Source organism: Pelodiscus sinensis, chromosome 7 (assembly GCF_052426305.1).
Source record: "Pelodiscus sinensis isolate ZL-2025 chromosome 7, ASM5242630v1, whole genome shotgun sequence".
Taxonomy (NCBI): Eukaryota; Metazoa; Chordata; order Testudines; family Trionychidae; genus Pelodiscus; species Pelodiscus sinensis.
The window spans coordinates 24,566,992-24,585,839 of record NC_143058.1 but is presented as its reverse complement, the minus strand read 5'-3'; the positions used below and the strand labels follow the sequence as shown (position 1 = coordinate 24,585,839).

General features: G+C 40.0%; 1 protein-coding gene across 2 annotated transcripts in view; it reads left to right on the top strand.

Annotated features, from left to right (window-relative positions):
• Positions 1 to 12,705, top strand: part of QTMAN (queuosine-tRNA mannosyltransferase) — a 338,255-nt gene extending 325,550 nt beyond the window's left edge. For both annotated transcript variants that reach the window (XM_075933319.2, XM_075933320.2), the window contains exon 10: positions 12,604 to 12,705. In XM_075933319.2, coding sequence (XP_075789434.1) covers positions 12,604 to 12,690 — 87 coding nt within the window. In that variant the 3' untranslated portion in view covers positions 12,691 to 12,705. The remainder of the gene's footprint in view (positions 1 to 12,603) is intronic.
• The last annotated feature ends 6,143 nt before the right edge of the window (positions 12,706 to 18,848 follow it).

Here is an 18,848-nt window from a genome sequence, read left to right as displayed (position 1 = left end):
TTTTCCCGTAATACATTCTACCCACCCCCAATTTTGCTATTAGAAGAGTGTTTCTTGTACTAAGTGCAGGTGTTAGACTAAATCCAGTTGGTACCAAAATTGCAAACACACTTTCTCTCCTAGGAAAGCCATTGAAGAGAAACTTCTTTAACTCCATAATATCAGGTTAGTCAGTAAATGCACACTTATGGTCAACTAGCCAATTATGGTATAAATATCCCTTGTTTACAGAGAGGTGTTAAATGAGCCTTTAGAGTACAAAGGATCAGACTGTCTAAGCTACAATTTGTATTTCATCCCATTATGTCTCCCCTAAAAAGGCCTGTGCCACTGTAGGTAATGTGCACACAGAACATGCTTTTCTCTGTTGATTTTAGTTTGTTTTATTTCAATGTGCACTCTTGTTTACTTTTTAAAATTTAAATAAATGTCAGCATTGTATAATTTCCATGTTAACAAAGCGGTGAGCAAAATCCCTTGTATGTTTATAAAATATTATTGTTTAATTCACATAGTTTAGGAATTCCAAATGTTGAGAATAGGAAGGAGGCCAAATACCATCTGTTTATAGCGATGATGCATCATCATGTGTACTAAAAAAAAGAGCTTGGTCAACCATGTCACTATTTTATTTGTTCAGAATATGGTGTGGAGTTGAAATCACTCTCTGTCATTTGCAAGATTCTCTGGAGTGGTTTGAATTTAAACAGGAAGGGAGGAAAAGTTGCTCACTAGCTTTCTGTTTCTATCGAATTAATAAAATGGATTATTGCTCCACCACAATCAATGCAAATGCTAGTTGTATTACTTACACCTAGTCTTAAAATTCTTTAATTTTGATGTAGTCAGCTTTGTAGATTCCAAAAAACACAAAGAAGAAGTGATTATCAACTTTGGATACCTCATTTTTTTGTTTGTCTAATTTCATAGATTCATATACAGTGATTTTAAGGTCGGAAGAGACCATTATGTTCATCTAGTTTGTCCTTCTACATAGGCCAAAGACCCTCAACCAGTAATTTCCACATCAAGCTCATAGCTTCTGCTTGAGCTATAAGATGTCTTTTGTAAAGATAACAATCTTAAAGACTTCAGGTGATGGAGAATCCACAGTGGTTGTCTGAGTCAGTCAAGTCTAGTGGATAACTACCCTTCACTGTTACGAATCTGCTTCTCATTTCTAATCAGAATGTATTTTGCGTCAACTTCCAATCATTGGATCTCCTTCCTTTTTTCTGTCAAAGGGATGTCCGCCCTCCAGATATTCAACACACCTAGAGAGACTCTGATTTTCCAGAAGTGCTTGATTCCCACCCTCTGCAAGTCAGGTCCCTTTAGGATGTCTCAAGCTGGATTCCCAAAATCACTAGTCACTTTTTAAATGTTTGAAGTACAATGTGAAACAAAATATTCACTCATAAGGCAGGAGACGTGTGCTAGTTACACATTGAATATGCTATCAATTATATTGCAATAATATTGTGCATAATATTAGCAGATTTAGAATTCCAAGTTGAAACCCTGGTAAAAAAAAAGTATATGCTCTAGCAAATACCTGCTACTGAATTGTCTGTAACTTACATTCTAAATAGAAGGTAATGTGTATACTTAACAAAGGGAGTATCCCTGAGTTAAGTAGATAAGAAGCTTTTTGTTCCAAACCCTAATTAGTTAGTACGTCAAGCCTCATAGATGTCTTCGTACCTTTAAGAGCTGGAGAATCCCTAATAAATGTACTTAAACTTCCTAGTGAGGGCCAGTGTGGTGAATGCAGAGATTAGTGTTAGAATTACTGTACTTTCTCAGTGCATCCCAGCTGCACTTGATCCTACTAGTGATAATGATGCTTGGAATTACTGAGGTAGTTTCTGGATGTCACATATGCCTCCTTTCCCCAAGGATGAGGAATAATAGCTGCACTCAGGTGGTATGGGGAGGGTAAGAACAGATTTGCAGTTGTGTCTGGTACATGGTGATTCTCAGTTGTGCTGATTTATTAAATAGAAAGGCAGATTCTAAAAGACCAGGACTACAACTCCCTTGCTCCTGCAGCAGGGGTAGTTGTACTAGGTTTGCAAAGGGGCATAGGTACATGTAGTGAAGAGGGGAAATATTTTTAGTCTTGTTCCAGCATTGGCAGAATACAGCTTCAAACATTTTGTGGCCAAATTCTTAGTGAATTTCCTAATACCACATTTCAGGAGACTATACACTGTGCTGAAATGCCTATAATTCTGTTGTTTGAACTTCGTAGTTTCTACTGTTACATTTAAATTACAGCATCTTGAATTATTTAGCTACACCCAGTTTAGAAAGTTAAAGCTTCTTTTGCTACAGTGCACAGTACAGAGTTACTGATCATGAGACTTCAAAAATCCTCTCCCTTATCAACGTGTTTCTTCCAAAATCAGGGGTTATATTCTAGTAAAGCTAATTTTCCTGTTAATTATGAAGAGGAAATGCACAGAGCACCATTCTTAATTAACCACCGCAAAACAGTATCCATCAGTATACGTTATTTAGTATATAACAGAGTATATGATTTGCTCATGCTGGCACGTACTAGTGCAAAAATGATTGGAAAAGTAGGACAAAGGGTAAATTCTGTCATAAAAGTGTTCAGTAATTCATAAATGTTCAACTTATACATTGCCAGCATGGGAAAAGCTGACTTTCCAGTTTCAGATATGCTGGCATGTATCCCTTTGTATTACTAATATTTCATTGCTTGTTATCCCCAAAGCTGTCGGGGTGTCGACTGGCCAATTATAAGGCAGATATAGGAGGAATTGGATGGCACCGCACCCCTTTATTTATGTAGCATTTCATTTTTATCTGGTGGAGTAGTTTTATGAGAGACACTGACAGAAACTATTTTTTAAAATTGGTAAATCCCATGTTCATTCCAGACTTATTTTTGTGCAGTTCTTCTACATTACATCACATGGCCAGTGGCAAGGGAATTGTATTTGGAATCTCCTGCAAGTACACAGATAAATTCTGCCCAGATGATGGTGGGTGAACATATGCTTTGGCTTTTACTCTAAAGTTCATGTAAGGTAGCATCCAAAGTATATGTTCACCCACCCACTATTCTATGTAACATAACTGCACACCAGTTTTATCCTGCACAAGAAGCGGGTGGGGAAATATGTATAAATTAATTATTCACCAATTGTACATTTAGGCTACGTCTACACTGGCATGATTTTCTGGAAATGCTTTTAACGGAAAAGTTTTCCATTAAAAGCATTTTTGGAAAAGCGCATCTAGATTGGCAGGACGCTTTTCTGGAAAAGCACTTTTTGTGGAAAAGTGTCCGTGGCCAATCTGGATGCGCTTTTCTGCAAAAAAGCCCCGATCGCCATTTTCGCGATCGGGGCTTTTTTGCGGAAAACAGTGCTATGCTGTCTACACTGGCCCTTTTGCGCAGAAGTCTTTTGGAAAAAGACTTTTGCCCGAATGGGAGCAGCATAGTTTTACTGGAAAAGCACTGATGATTTTACATGTGATCGTCAGTGCTTTTCCGGAAATTCAAGCGACCAGTGTAGACAGCTGGCAAGTTTTTCCGGAAAAGCAGATGATTTTCCGGAAAAACTTGCCAGTCTAGACACAGCCTTAGAGTGTGGTTCAGAGGCAGGTTTCCATGAACTTTGGGCCTCCCCAATACAGGAAAGCTTTGGCCCTCAGCTGGGCAATAAGCCAATTTAAGAGGAAGATTAGCCTACTATTGCATTAGTCTAAAATGGAAAAAAAAAAGTGAAGGTAGCTTCAGCTGAAAGGCAATTTCATGTCCCTGACTTATATTTCCTACAAAACTTTGAACTATGGCTCCTGGTTACAGTATCTCATTCTGTCAATGTCAGATGCCATTGTCTTAAGTCTCAGTGAAACATTATACAGTGTGGAAGAGAGACTGTAGTTATTGTTATTGTATTATTATGTCGCTGAGTCCTGTAATGCTTGCAATGTGCTAGCCATTGTACAAACATATCACCCTATAATCTTTACAGAGGTTAAGAGAGGCAAGACATCTGCCTTAAAAAGATTACCATCTGTCTTTGGTGAGTATGAAATATGAAAAGGACTGGCAAAGGAAGAAATCTCAGGAAAATCAGGATGGGCTAACCCTAAGATCGTGACTTTGAGTGACAGGGAGGGGACTGGAATTATGGAGTTCTGTTTTGGAAGCAATTCAGGTTTTCCTACATTCAGTGTAAGGAAATAGCAAGATAGCCATGAGGAGATGGAGAGCTAAGAAGAGCTGCAGCCTGGATAAGGGAGGGTTACTGATGTCAAATGGCTATGCACGTAATTCACTATTTGCCCACCTGTCAGTAACCCTGAGAAGAAACTTCTCCCATCTGGAGGAAGAGAGGCATGATGCAAGCTAACCAAGTGCAGAGGTAGGGTGGAATTCCAGATTCTACCCTTAGGTGGCCACATGGACCTTGCGGTAGCATGTAGTAAACATGTAGCTACCCACTATTGTGAAAGGCAGGCTACATGCACACTCATGGAGAGCAGCTGCACATAATAGAAGGCCAGCAGTGCAGATATGGAAGGCATTGCTTGGGCGTATAGATATCTATGTAGAGTATATACCTTAGGGTTCCAACATGTAGCACATTCTGCTCACCTAAGCAGTGCCTCCTGTACTGCTGTTTATACATGTGCAAGCTGGGCATACAGGTCTGTACTGTGCATGCCACCATAAAGACCTACCTATAGATGCAATCTGTCAATTGATCTTTTTCTCCTTGGGCCTCAGTCTTGCCAGGTCATGGAGCTCCTATGGGCTTGGTGCTTCAGAAACATCAGCACCCATGACTGAGGCCTTAGGGCAAGTATATATGCATTACATCAGGGAAACATCCGTTCAATTTTTCCACATTGTACCCTGGTTCCGGATATATTAGTTTGTCAGATAGGGATGTAAGTGACTAGTCAACTATCTGATAAGCTTTTATGCTAGTCGCTCCGCTCCCCCCTTGCTGCCTCTATTAGAGGCAGCAAGGGGTGGGGGAGCAGGAGCTGGTGATGGGTGGAACTGGCTTAAAAGCCAGTTCCCCCTAGCACCATCTCTGCGGGGGCGGGGGGCAGGAGAGTAGCGAGGACCAAGAGGCAGGGGAGTTGTGGGCTCTTAATACATTTAAAAGGCGTAACTGCAGCAGGGTTCACTCCCAGGGCCAGGAGCTAACCCCACTGCAGCTTCCCCGCTTATCGACTAGTCAATGGAAAATCCATCGACTCGTCCATTAGTTAATTAGTCTATATTTAACATCCCTAATGTCAGCCTTGCTGGGCCCCTGAGCAAGGTGGGGCAGACCCTGCTCCACACTCCCAGAAGGGGTGGGGCCTCAGGCTGAAGGGGCAGGGATGGGACTAACCTCCCTCAGGCAGCCCTGAGCTTGCCATGCCTCCTTAGGCAGTCATGAACGCCATCTGGAGTGCACCATGCAGGGCTCCAGCAGCAATTTAAAGAGCCCAGGTCTCCGGCCGCTGCCATGGTGGCAGTGGGGAGCCCCAGGCCCTTTTGAATCACTGGGCCCTGGGGCAGTTGCCCCTTTTCTCCCACCCTGTCAGCAGGCCTGTGTCATAACAGAGTCAGACAAAGCTAGTGAGAATGAAAGATGACATATCTAATGACATAAGATAAGAACAAAACACCAAATACATAATATTAACTTCTAATGGCAAAGGATCCAATCCTGCTGGAGGCTGAGCACTTCTCCCACTGTCTTAAGTGGACATAAAGGGTGAGGTCATCCAGCCCCTTTCAGGCTCAAATGATACAGGCAGTCCCCGGGTACGTACAAGATAGGGACTGTAGGTTTGTTCTTAAGTTGAATTTGTATGTAAGTCGGAACTGGTACATATTGTAGGGGAAACTCTAGTCAAACATTTCTCCAGAGCTCAGTTTTATTCTCCCACACCTCACTTCCCTCAGTCCTTTATTCTCAAGCTGAAGTGTCTTCTGAGAAAAGCCGCTCCGCGTCTCCCTGGTCTGCTGGGGGAGCACTAGCTTGGCGTGTCCCTGGTCTGCTGGGGGGAAGCAGCTAGTGCGGGGTTGCCTCACCCCATTTGTAAGTAGGGGTCTGATGTAAGTCGGATCCATGTAACCCAGGGACTGCCTGTACTGTCATTTGGACTTTAAGTGAAAGCAAGACAGTTAATAAGCTTACTTTAGCACTTACTGAGAATTGAGGACAGCTGACCTCTGACCTGCAGAAACCCAAGCTAGTTTAAGAATCTGCCTCTGAGAGAGCACCTATGAATACTGACAGTGTCAGACTGAACCCATGCTCTCTGGCACAGAACCTTTAATGGCTGCTTTAGAAATGCCGGTAACAAAGAATTCATTTCTTTTGTTTCCATTTCCAGTTTTATTAGGGGCCAGGTTTGTGAAGTCTTAACCTAAAATATGCAATTTTTCAATTTGTTTGTATTTAAAAGAAAAATAAAGGAAGCTGGAGTTTCATGTCTCTGTTCTGGAATATATTCTTTTTCCATCAGGCTTTCAGATTTTCAGTAGTGTCCTAAGAAAATCCTAAGGTCAGCAAAACTCTTCATGTTGAAGTGTTTAGCTAACAGAACATACTGTATCAAACCCCAAAGATTTATGTACAGATTACGTTCCACATTTCATGTAGTGCAATTCTTTAGAAAAATTTGTGTAACAGTGGTGTGTCGATGCTATGAACAGATACATCTAGCACCAAAATGTTCAATATGATGAACAGCGTTGCAGCAACCACATATAGTGTGATCATATTATAATACTGTTTGATGCAATAGTTTGTTTGATCAGTTACAAGTGATGAGTATCATATCACATCAAACAATACGATACAGTCTCATTGTATAGAATTATGGCTGCTGTCAATCAGCATAAGGCTTACTCCTTAAAATACCACCTTTGGGGAACAGGATAAAATGATAGCTACACATGCATTAATAAATAAGGTGTTGCATAAATTTCATACAGACCTGTTGAGATTTTGTTTCTCTTTGATATCTAAAGCCATTTTTTTTCATGTTAAACACAAATGTGGTCAAGAGTATACACCACGGTTGGAAAACCTTTTTTTGGTGGGGGATGCTGACCCACAGAAAAATCAGTTGAGGGCTGCACACAAGTGAGAAGCAAATAATATAAAATAAAATAAAATAAAAAAGTCCAAACCCTCACTCAATAATGTGGCCCCTGACAGAAGGAGAGACACTCCCCACATTCTCCTCTCACAACAGAGCTTCGCTAGGTCCAAGCTAGTAGATTTTGTGTGCTCCAGCACTGGGGCTAGGGGAGTGAAGCATGGGTGTGGGCTCCCCAATGCAGGGGGGGAGCCCCGAGCCTTGGGGGCTGCATCCAGGCAAGCTGGGGGCTGCATCCAGCCCCCGGGTCTTAAGTTCCCTACTCCTGGTAAACACGGTTTATGTGAATGGCAGAGAAGGGCTCTGTATCCCTTTGAACCATGTTTGCAGACCTTCTGACAAAAAATGTATACTTTAAGTTATGCATTGTATTTTGGGGGAAACAGCCCAGAATATATCCACTTATCTTCTTTTTGGTGTAACTTCTCTTCTTCTAGCTTCCCATTGCTCTTAGGAGAGGAGAGTCTGGCTCTTGAAAGTGCACTTTTGTTTAGTTGCACCTCATCTTTATTATCCTATTTGGACTTTGGGAGGGCTTTCTTTGATTTACAGTCTCTTCACTGGGTTTGATGTATTCACATTGAAGGAGGGTTGTACAACCCTTTGAGATTAAAAGGTCATATAAATAACAATATGGATATCGTTTAGGTCATTGCACACTGTAGTAGTACCATTTTCATACACAGGCTGGTATAACATTGGCCTTTGATGGAGATTCAAATATAGCATGTGAATAATTCTGAATGAAGGTATTTTCTGTTGCTCACAGTGTTGGGCCATGTCTTATTCTCAGTTACGCTCATACATATGCATTGATTTTCCATGGCATTGCTTAGAGCAACTAGGCAGAATTTGGTCTGTTGCATTATGTAAGTCTAAGCACTAATAGTAGACAAAGACATGTTGATCGTTTTCTGGTTGGACAGCAGCTGTTCAGAGACCAGAGGTATCAGAGTGAAAAGCTAAATTTCTGTTATTGTCAACAGCTGATTGAGTTGCATAATGGTCTGCGGCTTCTTCCATCTTTGGAGGTGGGAACTCTCTGCTCTCCAAACTAAGCAGGGTTAGTATCTGAATGGGAAACTCAGAGGAAACCCTAGGGCTATGTCTACACTGTAGGCTTCTTGCGCAAAAACTTACAGAACGTCCACACTACAAGCCCGTTCTTGCACAAGAAAGTTTATAGTAGATCGTCAGAAGAGAGGGCTCTTTGCGCAAGAGTTATTCTTCTCTCCATGAGGAATAAGCCTTTTTGCACAAGGGCTCTTGAGAAAAAAGGCTAGTGTGGATGGGAACAGAGGTTTCTTGCGCAAGAAACCCCTAAGGCTAAAATGGCCATCAGAGCTTTCTTGTGCAAGACTGTGTCCACACTGCCATGTACACTCTTGTGCAAAAGCATATCTCTTGTGCAAAAGCACACGGCAGTGTGGGTGCACTCTTGTGCAAGAACTCTTGTGCAAAAAGTTCTTGCACAAGAAACCTGCAGTGTAGACATAGCCTAGGTGTTTTACTGGAACTAGTGATGGTGAGTCAATAGGTGAATAATTTCCCTCTGATGAGAATAGAATCAGTATCCAAAAATGAAACTAAGGAGTAACATGAGGAAGTGGGAGTAAGGAGATGTGGGATTAAAGAAGAGTTACAGTTGAATTTGAGAAGGTCAAAACTATGACATTCATTTTCTAGTTGGTTATGGTGAACAACTTTCTAAATCATATTAGCTTCAGCCTCTCTGAAAACTGAATGAAAATTACTGACTAGATATTCATAATTTTTAAAACTTCTGAAACAGTTTTTGTTAAACTTGGTTTGGACTTAATTGGAACAATCTGAACTCAGATGCTCTCTTTACATTTTAGTATCTTTATAATAAAAAAATAATTTGCACTCCTTTAGAGTCCTCCGTTTGAGAATTCCACAATGTTTTTCAAATGTATGTCTCATAAGCCCACTGAAGTAGGTAATTATCACTAGCGTTGTTTTACAGATGGGAATAGAATACAGATCTCCTGCCCCCCAGTGATGTCATTTTGCCTCCCATTTAATTCTAAACTTTGTAATTTCCTTAACTATGAAATCCATCAGGTGCAAGTGAAGCTGACTGATTCAAAACTAAAAAGCATCAAGTCTCTCACATTCCAGGCCTTTTTAGGTCTGAGATAATCTATCAAGAATAAGTTAAAAAATAAAAAAATCAATTTGTTGTCTTTAAAGATTCATAACTTCATATCAACTGAAGAGATTTTTTTCAAACTTGGCTTGTTTCATAGATCTCATCAAGACTTAAAAATAAAATCTGAAGTTTCAAAATGCCACTGTGTAATTTACTGCATGAATAGAATTAAGTTAATATCCAGATCACCTCTGGCTATGGGTTTATCAAATCATCCAGACTATGAAGGAATGGTTCTGGACAGTGTTTGGACAGAAACCTCCACCAAATACCATGCTGTGGGCATCAGTTCATTACTGATTCCTAGAAATCCAGTACCATAGCAAAGTGTTAAGAAGTAGAGTGATGTTGGAGATACTTCCTTGCAAATGAGAAGTCAACAGTGGGATTTATCTTTTATGTTTATTAGTGATTACAAAACACTTTTGCTAAAGTAATGGCATTATTCCTAGTATGCTGATTACGTTTAGTTACATTTAGCAACTTGCAGACTCATTTGCATGTGGTATTCTTCATTGATTATGAAAAACTAATGTGCAGTATTGTTGTTCAAAGTGGTGGCACTTATGCACAGGGCAAAATGATGTTACATAGGCTGTTAAACCCTTGGGGTCTTTGAAATGAAAGATGCCAATGTAAAGTGTTCTTCTCATTTATGAACACTATAACCATTATTCTTAGTTATAAAAATGAGACAGGACTATACCCGGTAGTATGCAATAGTTATTCAGTAATTAAAGGGTTAGCAGCATTGGTATTGAGGGAGTGAGCGTGGATCTCATTCCTACAAATATATGTTAAGCTTTCTTTAACTTTAGTCAGATTTTTGTGTGATTTCATTGCAAAGAAAGCTGTCAACATTCACTTTGAATACTTACACCTAGTTTTCTGGGGTTTCAAGCCCACTTTTAGAGTATGCAACCCCAATTCTGTAGCTGCATAACTTACCAAACCATCAAGATGGATGTCATTTCTTGAATGAAAGACCACTTCAAGCTAACTTTGTCCTTACACTGCCCCATCACCATATACAAATGTCAAAGAATGCATCCTCACAGCACCCCTGTATGGTAGGGAAGCATTATTAACACTACTTCACAGACAGGAAACTGAGATGCAGTGTGACTAACAGCCTGATTCTGATACCATCTGTGGGACTTGGGGTAAGGTGCTACTCGCAGGGAGAGAGGGTGTCGGAATGCGGCTCTAAGTGACTTAGCCAAGGTCCCAGGGAGTTTGTGCCAGAGCTCTGAACTCAATCCACATCTCCTGAGCAGTGCTTTAACCATGAGGACATCCTGCATACATTGCATGGATTACACAATTTACTATGCCCTTTCCTGTGTAAAATGAGCACAAATCTGAAATGCTTCTGCAAGTGACTTCCAAAATCAAGCTTTTCAATGCATAACCCCCTCTTTTTTGGTGCTAGAGACCTCAATGAGTTAAAACTGGAGGAGCTGAATAGAAAGGGGTCAGTTAATAATCTATATCTAAATCCCAGTCCCAGATTTTCTTTTTGAAACATGCTGCACAACTAACACTTTGACATTTTGGCAATATGATGGGGAAAAAAGCGGTGCCAGCTGACTGATGAGTACCCATCCTTTTTAATTAATTGGGTTGAAAAATGTCTTGTGTCAGTTTGAATTTAGGAGCTCATTCAGCTGTGATTTTCAGGATAAATATATATAGATATATTTAACTGTATATTTGAACAACCAAGCATGAAACTCAAATTATATATATATATATAAACACACACATTTTTCAAATACAGATGGTAGCTAAAGATATATCAGGTATTATAGAATAGCATATAATGTTCTGTTGTACAGTCCTTATGATTTATAAACACATATGCTATAACACAAATGCATGTGTGTGTATTCATATATACATATATGGCTATACAGATGTGTTTTTTAGTTTTTAGCAGAATAATAGATTGTTCTTTAAATTAAAACAATTTAATTGTCTGCCTTCTCTTAATGGAATCAGTTTTGATATGCTCTTTGTTCATTCCGTTATAGGCTTCAATCTAAGGGTTCTTTGTATTAACTTTTTAAAGTTACATTACAAAGAGGTTTTAAGATTTCCCAACAGGCTTTTATTTAACCAGCGCTTTTGATCTCAAACCTGCTGGGGCCTAGTGAAATCCTTACCAATTCTCCAGTAACTCCTCACTACTGGAATTTGAAAAGACCCACCTGAAGGATTTAATTCACTGTATGGCTTCAGCCATCCTTTAGATTGTTCTATTCATGCAGTCAGTGAGGGGGTCTAGGGCACCCTTTGTGATCCTCTAAGTAGCCTAAGGTGCCCTTTGCATAAGTTGGTCTCCTGAGGAAATAAAAATCAGGAGGACACAAACCTATATACCTTATTTCCTGCTATCTTTACTTAAAGAAGGAGCACAGGGGGTCTGCTTAACATCCTTTGCTACCTAAATACCTTTTGGACATGAGAACTCAATGAAAGAACTTTCATTGCATCCATTACCCTACTGCGGTGCATAGCAAATTAAATTTAAAAGGGTACATTTTCCCTTACAGCTATTTCTATCATTTTCTTTAAAATTTCAATTTAGTGTCTAGTGACAGAATATTCCATAATGTACTTTAGAACTGTATAACACCAATTATGCTAACTGTGAACATTATTTCAAAAGAATTAGAGTTATATTAAGTTATAGACAAACCATTGGGGAAAAGGTCAGGTTAGAAGTAGGGGGAAAAAAGAGCTATGTGATAATGCTTAAAGCAGTGTCAAGAAGTGAATGCTCTTTTTTTTTAATCCCTATATTTTGCATATTGCACACTGAGGAAATTTCTCTTTTTACTTTGTCTTCATTATTTAAGGAGGGAGTATCCATGTTGCCATGTTATTTTACATCTAAAGTCTCTCAATGTAAGACTCACTGTGGAGTCTAACGGTTGTGCAGAAACATTATTTCCTCTGGCTTTTAGAAAGAGCCTAACAAATACCTGAAAGGCTCCTGTCTTTTTTATCTATAGTTTGTTACTGTATAGTCAGTATTCAGGCAAAAGACTGGTTAACAGAGCTATCTTAAAGAATATAATAAAGAGCAATCTTTATTACACTAAAGAGTATAATAAACCATTAGCTACATTGTTCTTACTCTGCAATTTTGGGTTACCTATTTTTATGAATTACTGTATCACACACTATATGACTGTTACTTGTATTCTGCATCAGTTTTCCAAGCAATTATATAAATTCCTACATTTAAATCTTTATCTTTTATATTTCAGCTCACTGTTAATGTAAAATGTCTCCAAATGATAATGCAACAAAACCTCAATATACCTTCTCTTCCAACTCCTCTTCTGTTTTTCTAAATTTCAAAGACAACTATAATATGTAAGTTTTGATCCATACAATGTTTTATTTAGATGAATAAAATATATTCTCTCTCATTTTTTGTTTTGTTTTGTTTTGTTTTAAACAACAAATCTCTTTCCTGTCTCGTCTCCCCTTCTCTTACACACACTGATTTAAAACATTCATTTAGAATTTTGCAAAGTTCTGTTGTTTTGATTTGCAGAGATTTCTGGCAAATCTTGTTTTGTTTGTTTGAGGGCCCAAATCTCTATGAATGCTGAATGATTAAAAAACTTCAGAGTTAAATTCAGATGAAACTGGCTTTCATAAATCAGTCACAGCTCACTTGAAATGTGGTCTAGGCCTTGGCCTCACTTGGTGTTTGCCTGGTGAAGAATGCATCATACAAATACTATTCTAGCCATAAAACTACTATCCATAAAACCCAGTCCTATACCTTAGTATCTATGTGTAGAACAGCTATAAAATTAATTTGAAAATGGCCTTTCAATTAAACAGAAAATTTCATGAAAAAGTCTTATTTTTGGTTAAAAATGGATTTTTTTCTCAAAAATCAGAAAATTGAATGCTGAAAAAACTCTCAAGTTAAAATAAATTTTCTCCTAGGTTTTTTTTGGGGGGGGGGGGGGAGCGAGAGGTTCTTATGAGCATCGGGGAAAAATGCATCACATGTTTATTTTTATAAAAACATTTCATAATGGATAAGAATTCCAACTAGCTCTACCCATGAACTGTAGTGATACCATGCTAAGGATGTTATTAATTGGACATAAGCTATCAGACTCAAATCAGCACCGAGACTTGTGTACAAACTTGGACATCTCAGACACAGTGTTTCAGAGTGAACCCATTATTCAGAGAGATGTAAACCACAAACACCAGATCTTTATTCTAACAATTTCAGGAAGAGGTGTGTGAAGTGGACTAAGGTTTCAGTAGGGACCTATTTCTGTATGGTACTAAAAAGACTAACATCAAAATTTAAAACAGGGTGGGGAGGAAGGAACTCTATATCTCTACACCCTTGCATCATGATTGCATATGTGTGTTGGGGGGGAGGGCACACACATACATAATGCAAAAGTGGCGAGGAGTCCAGTGGCACCTCCTAGGCTAACCGAAGTGTTGGACCATAAGCTTTCGTGGGCAAAGACCCACTTCGTCAGATGCATGACATGCATCTGACGAAGTGGGTCTTTGCCCACGAAAGCTTATGGTCCAACACTTCGATTAGCCTAGGAGGTGCCACTGGACTCCTCGCCACTTTTGCAGATTCAGACTAACAGGGCTACCCCTCTGATATATAATGTAAAACAACACTTATTCCCAAGACTTTTATTCATAGTAAACAGCCAGAAAAACTCCAGAAGTGCCATATTTGTTAAGTTCAAGAGGAGAAGAATACTTTGACTCAACAATGTCCTCTCTGTACATGATATTCATTGTTGTACAAACACACTTTGCCAAAGACCTGAAGCTGATTTTTTATACGCACAATGACACCTTGCTTTAGCTAAAGACACAATATTATGGTCAGGAGCCACGTGCTCTTGAAGTCTATTCACAGTTCTGATACTGCCTCCCGCTGTGACCTATGGTAAATAACTTAACCTGGTGTCCTCAGTATCCTCAATAAAATGGGAGGCCTTAATACTTCTCTAGCAGGATAACAGTACTTAATACTTACCTAATTGGATGATAATACTTACCTACATACCTCACAGGGGTGTTGTAAGGATTAATTAGTTAATGTTTGTAAAGTGCTTTGGAGATGGAAAGCAGCACATAGTGTAAGTGCTAAGTGTTATTACCAGAGGACAACATCAAGACCTTAAAATGGATAATGATAGAATAAGAGATCAGACAAATTTTAATATAAGGTGTGATTGTTCAAGGCAACAGATCATGAAATTACTATTTAATGGTGATTTTTAAAAAGGTTGGGAAACAGAAGGCAGTGGCAAATATTCTGAAAACATTTTAGCTATTTTTTATAAATGACACACAAGATAACTGGTCATCTGGTAAGTTATAAGGAAACTTTCCTGAATGTTTTAACCTCTTATTGTTTATTTTGATCTCAGTGGCCAAACTGTACTTCTAAGCACTACATTTTCTATTAAAATAGAAAATATAAGCCACTTTCTTAAAGTCAGCAGTATGGAAATGACTCTCCTTTCACTTCTAATTGGGAAAATGAGGAACAATAATAGCAGAATCAGGTGAGTCCCATATTTCTATAGGGCCTAAAATATGAATCTGGATTTTTTAAAATGCTTCATAAAATATATTAAACTTAGCATTTTATTATGATACACAATCATAAATCATTGTGCTTTGTACTGGATATTGTTTATGACATGGTGATTCAGAAAAGTCTATTTATACATAGGTCTGATATACTATACACAGTATTCTTGCTTTCACATAAGCAAACTTTATAAGATTTTTTGCCTTTAATTTTTGTTTGTTTCTTAATGTGAAGTTTGTGCAAGAAATTGACTTTATGACTATCAAAGCACACATTTTTATATTTTTGCAATTACAAATATTCAGATCTCTTGCCCTCTGATGTCAGAGAGAATTCTCACAAATTCCTGAAATCTGTTAAAGTGCAAAGCAAAGTGCTTAAAATGGTATGTTGTGCTTTGGCTGCTCATGTTAAAAAGACTGTACATTTTCATTTGGATCTGTACAAGAAATTTGATATACTGCTGGGCTGATCATCAGGATTTGGTTGGCTCTATGGCTAGTTCTTACATTTCTACATCAAGCAAACACAAGAATGGATAACACTTAAAATAAAACCTACCCCAAAGCCTTGCTTATGTCTATCATGTTATTTTGGAATGTAATAGAGAACATTCCTTCTAATCAAGGGTGAGTCAAGGAAAATGGCATGCAGAAGAGTGAGGCAGCCAAACAGAAAACTTGACCCAACACCAAACTCATTGTCAGTTTCACAGCTGCCATAATGACCAATGAGACCTTAGGGGAAGCCAGCCAGGAAGTCAGGTGCTGTTGCTGGAAAGAATATGTTCCAGATTAATTGGCATTTGGCCCTTCAGCTGCTCTGCAAGCCTAGTGTGGGCCCGTGGGTGTTGGATCCAGTGCTGGACCACAGAAGGAGGGTGAACTGAAGTAAGACTGACATTGTCAACAGCAAGCTTGTCAAGTTAGTGCTGATAATATATTTTTGTGTGACAATCATAAATAGCTGCTGCTTTGCCATTGGACTGTTTCTGAGGGGAACTGGAGGCAAAGGGGTGCTTTTTAAAAATAACTAGTTGCATAAAGGCAGACATAATTTATATGCTTGCATATTTTGAAGTATACTACTTTGCTAACTCTTTAGCATTACCCAGGACATAATGTAGTGCCCCAAATGGAGAGGACAGCTACTTCCAGCACCCAGAGCTCCAGGGTTTAGGAAGGTGAAGGAGGGTGTGAAATTCAACTTTTAGGGCTCAATCATCAAGTGAATTAGCACAGTAGTAAGTGCACCTAGGGGTGGGCCAAGGGACTTTATTACACTGGGCTGTCTTCACCCATCCTGGTGCTGCCCAGGAGATGGATTGGCTCCCAGCACATTTTGGAGGTGCCTCAAGTCTGCTCTGAATTGTACTGATTTGTAATGGTGTGTTCTAGCCACATCCTCTCCCGCTCCTGATATAGCACACCACGTCCCCTTCACTGGAGAATCCAGGAGAGCATTCTACAGTCAAATGCACAAACTTTACACAGACAATGATTCCCTCCACATACTTGTGTAAGTGTAAGATGAGCACCTGGCTAGAAAGTAATTATTTTGGCGCTAATGGGGGGGAAAATCCATGTTTGCTGGCAACTGCAGTGGCCAGGCCAAAGAACTAGAATGGAAACTGGATGGGGAAACTGGTCAGAGGTGGCAGGAAGATTTAGCAGCTTGTAGGTCAAATGTCTTCCAGAGGATAGTAGGAAAGTTTAGCAGCTGGAAGGAAATATTCAAGGGATGTTGTGAGAGGGTCTAACAGCTCCAAAGGAGGCTTTAGGCACTGATCAGATGAGTTAGTGCAAGTGGCAGAGCAATTGAGGAGACTTGTGGCAATGCTGGGCCTTTGGAAGGAAATTGGAGAGTGTTGGGCACGAGTTGGCAGCTGGAATGGCTGAAGTCTGGATCCAGAAGCATGTGGAAGAAAGAGGTATTGCAAGTGTGCTTGCCAGCTAAATGAGAAGGTCCCTGCCACACTGAATGTGGGCAGGGGAGTGGCATTTTAGTGGAGCTTTGGATCTGGCCCTTTTGATGGTGAGTATGTTTGCACACATGGTCTCTGTGTAGTTTTCTTAGGCTTAAGAGGCTGAATAACAACCTTCATTCTGAATGACCCTGATTTTGGTGGGTTAAATCAGACCTTTCATTACATTTTTACCCCAACAGCTTCCCTTGAGAGACCACTTCTGTACTCCTCAGACCTGTTGTGAAGAAGGGGAATCTTTACAGGTGAGCCATTGGCATCAGAATGGCAGCTACTGAGGTGACTTTCTCTGTACCATGGCATTGCCTGGGTTTGTTTCAATAAGGATTCTGCAGCATCCAAAATGGGTCAAATGGTGCAGCTAATAATGCGCAGTATTCTTGCTATAGAATATCTTGGCTGTGGACTAAAATCATACCAGGCCTTGGGTGCAATTCCATGGCTCACTTTATATTGGGATTCAGCCCAGTCAAAGTCAGTGGGTGCAAAGGAGGCAGTTGCTCCTGGGTCTAGTATTCCAAAAGGGCCCACAGTGGCATCGGCCGGAGCCCTGGGCCCCTTAAATTGCCACCGGAGCACCTGGCAGCCCACTCCAAGTCGCTCTTAGGGATGCCTGGGAGGTGGGGATGTGGCAGGGTGCACTCCAGGAAGCACTGAGGAAGGGGTGGTATGCCATGGTCCTGGCAGTGCTGAGGGCCAGCTGTCTGCCCCTGCCTCCTCTGGGATCACTGAGTCAGCTGCACACCTTGCCCAGAGGCCCGGAATGGCTGTCAGCCCCTCCCTCCCCCCGGTCTGAATAGCTGAATTAGAGAAAAGAGGAGGAATGGTGGAATGCTTAGGGCAGTAGCATAGCATTTGAGAGACTTGACTTCAAATTGTGTTCTGCCACACATCTCCTGTTTGAACTTGGGCAAATCAGCTAGCCTCAATTGCCTCAGTTTCTTCTCTGTCTACCAGGGTTAATGGCCATGCCCTACCTCAGAGGGGTGTTGTGAGGATAGATATATTAAAGCAAATGAAGTATTCAGATACAATCATGATAAGGGGCATATAACTACCCCAAAAAAGATTAATGTGGAAGATGGGGCTCAAATCCTGGTTGTGTGAATCTCATTCTCATTCCCATCACAGAAGCAATTAACTCTCTCTTTCTGGTTTGTATTTGTTTCTGGAGCAGACTGTGAAAACCATTTTTTTACCAGACGAGACAGCCATGTTTTCTACCCAGAGAAGTTTATATCTAAAATCAGACCAGAGACAATCTGAAACAGGTGCTTGTGTGTGACATAACAGGGAGTCAGTGGGCTGGCAGAACTGTATAACAAAGCTTGTAGGACGTTTAGCTGCACTGTGCCTGGCTCTTCACAACACCATTAGTCTCACATTTTAACAAGTATTAAGTTACATCCTGATTTTCAATTAAAAAGAAACAATAGGATATATTGACCCAGGTCTGCAATAGTCACTTCTTAAAAACAAGACAACAGTACTAAGCTGGAGAGGTTATCTGTCATGCCCAAGATTGCATGGAAAGTCTGTGGCAGAGATGGCAATTGAACCCCAGTTTTCTGAGTGGCAGGACTATACCTTACCTACAAGATCATTCTTGTTTCAACCTTAGCCACACCTGTTAGAGATAAGCTTGCCCTTCAGTTGCAAAGTGTTTGCACTGTTGTTATTGAATGTGGATTTCTTTCTCATCCCAGAGGATGAAGGTGAGAGTTTGAAGAGTAAGGATGAAGTTTCCTAGTTCGATCTTCAGAAAATAGTTTTCTGTTAACCATTACTTTGCATTTTTCCTTCCTTACAAAACAACTAGGTTTAAACAGTAAGCTCCCCACAGTGAAGGACACCTGTATCTGCTGGTCCCATTATGTGGCTAAACTGAAAAAGCTTTACAGCTGTCTAAATTAGCATAA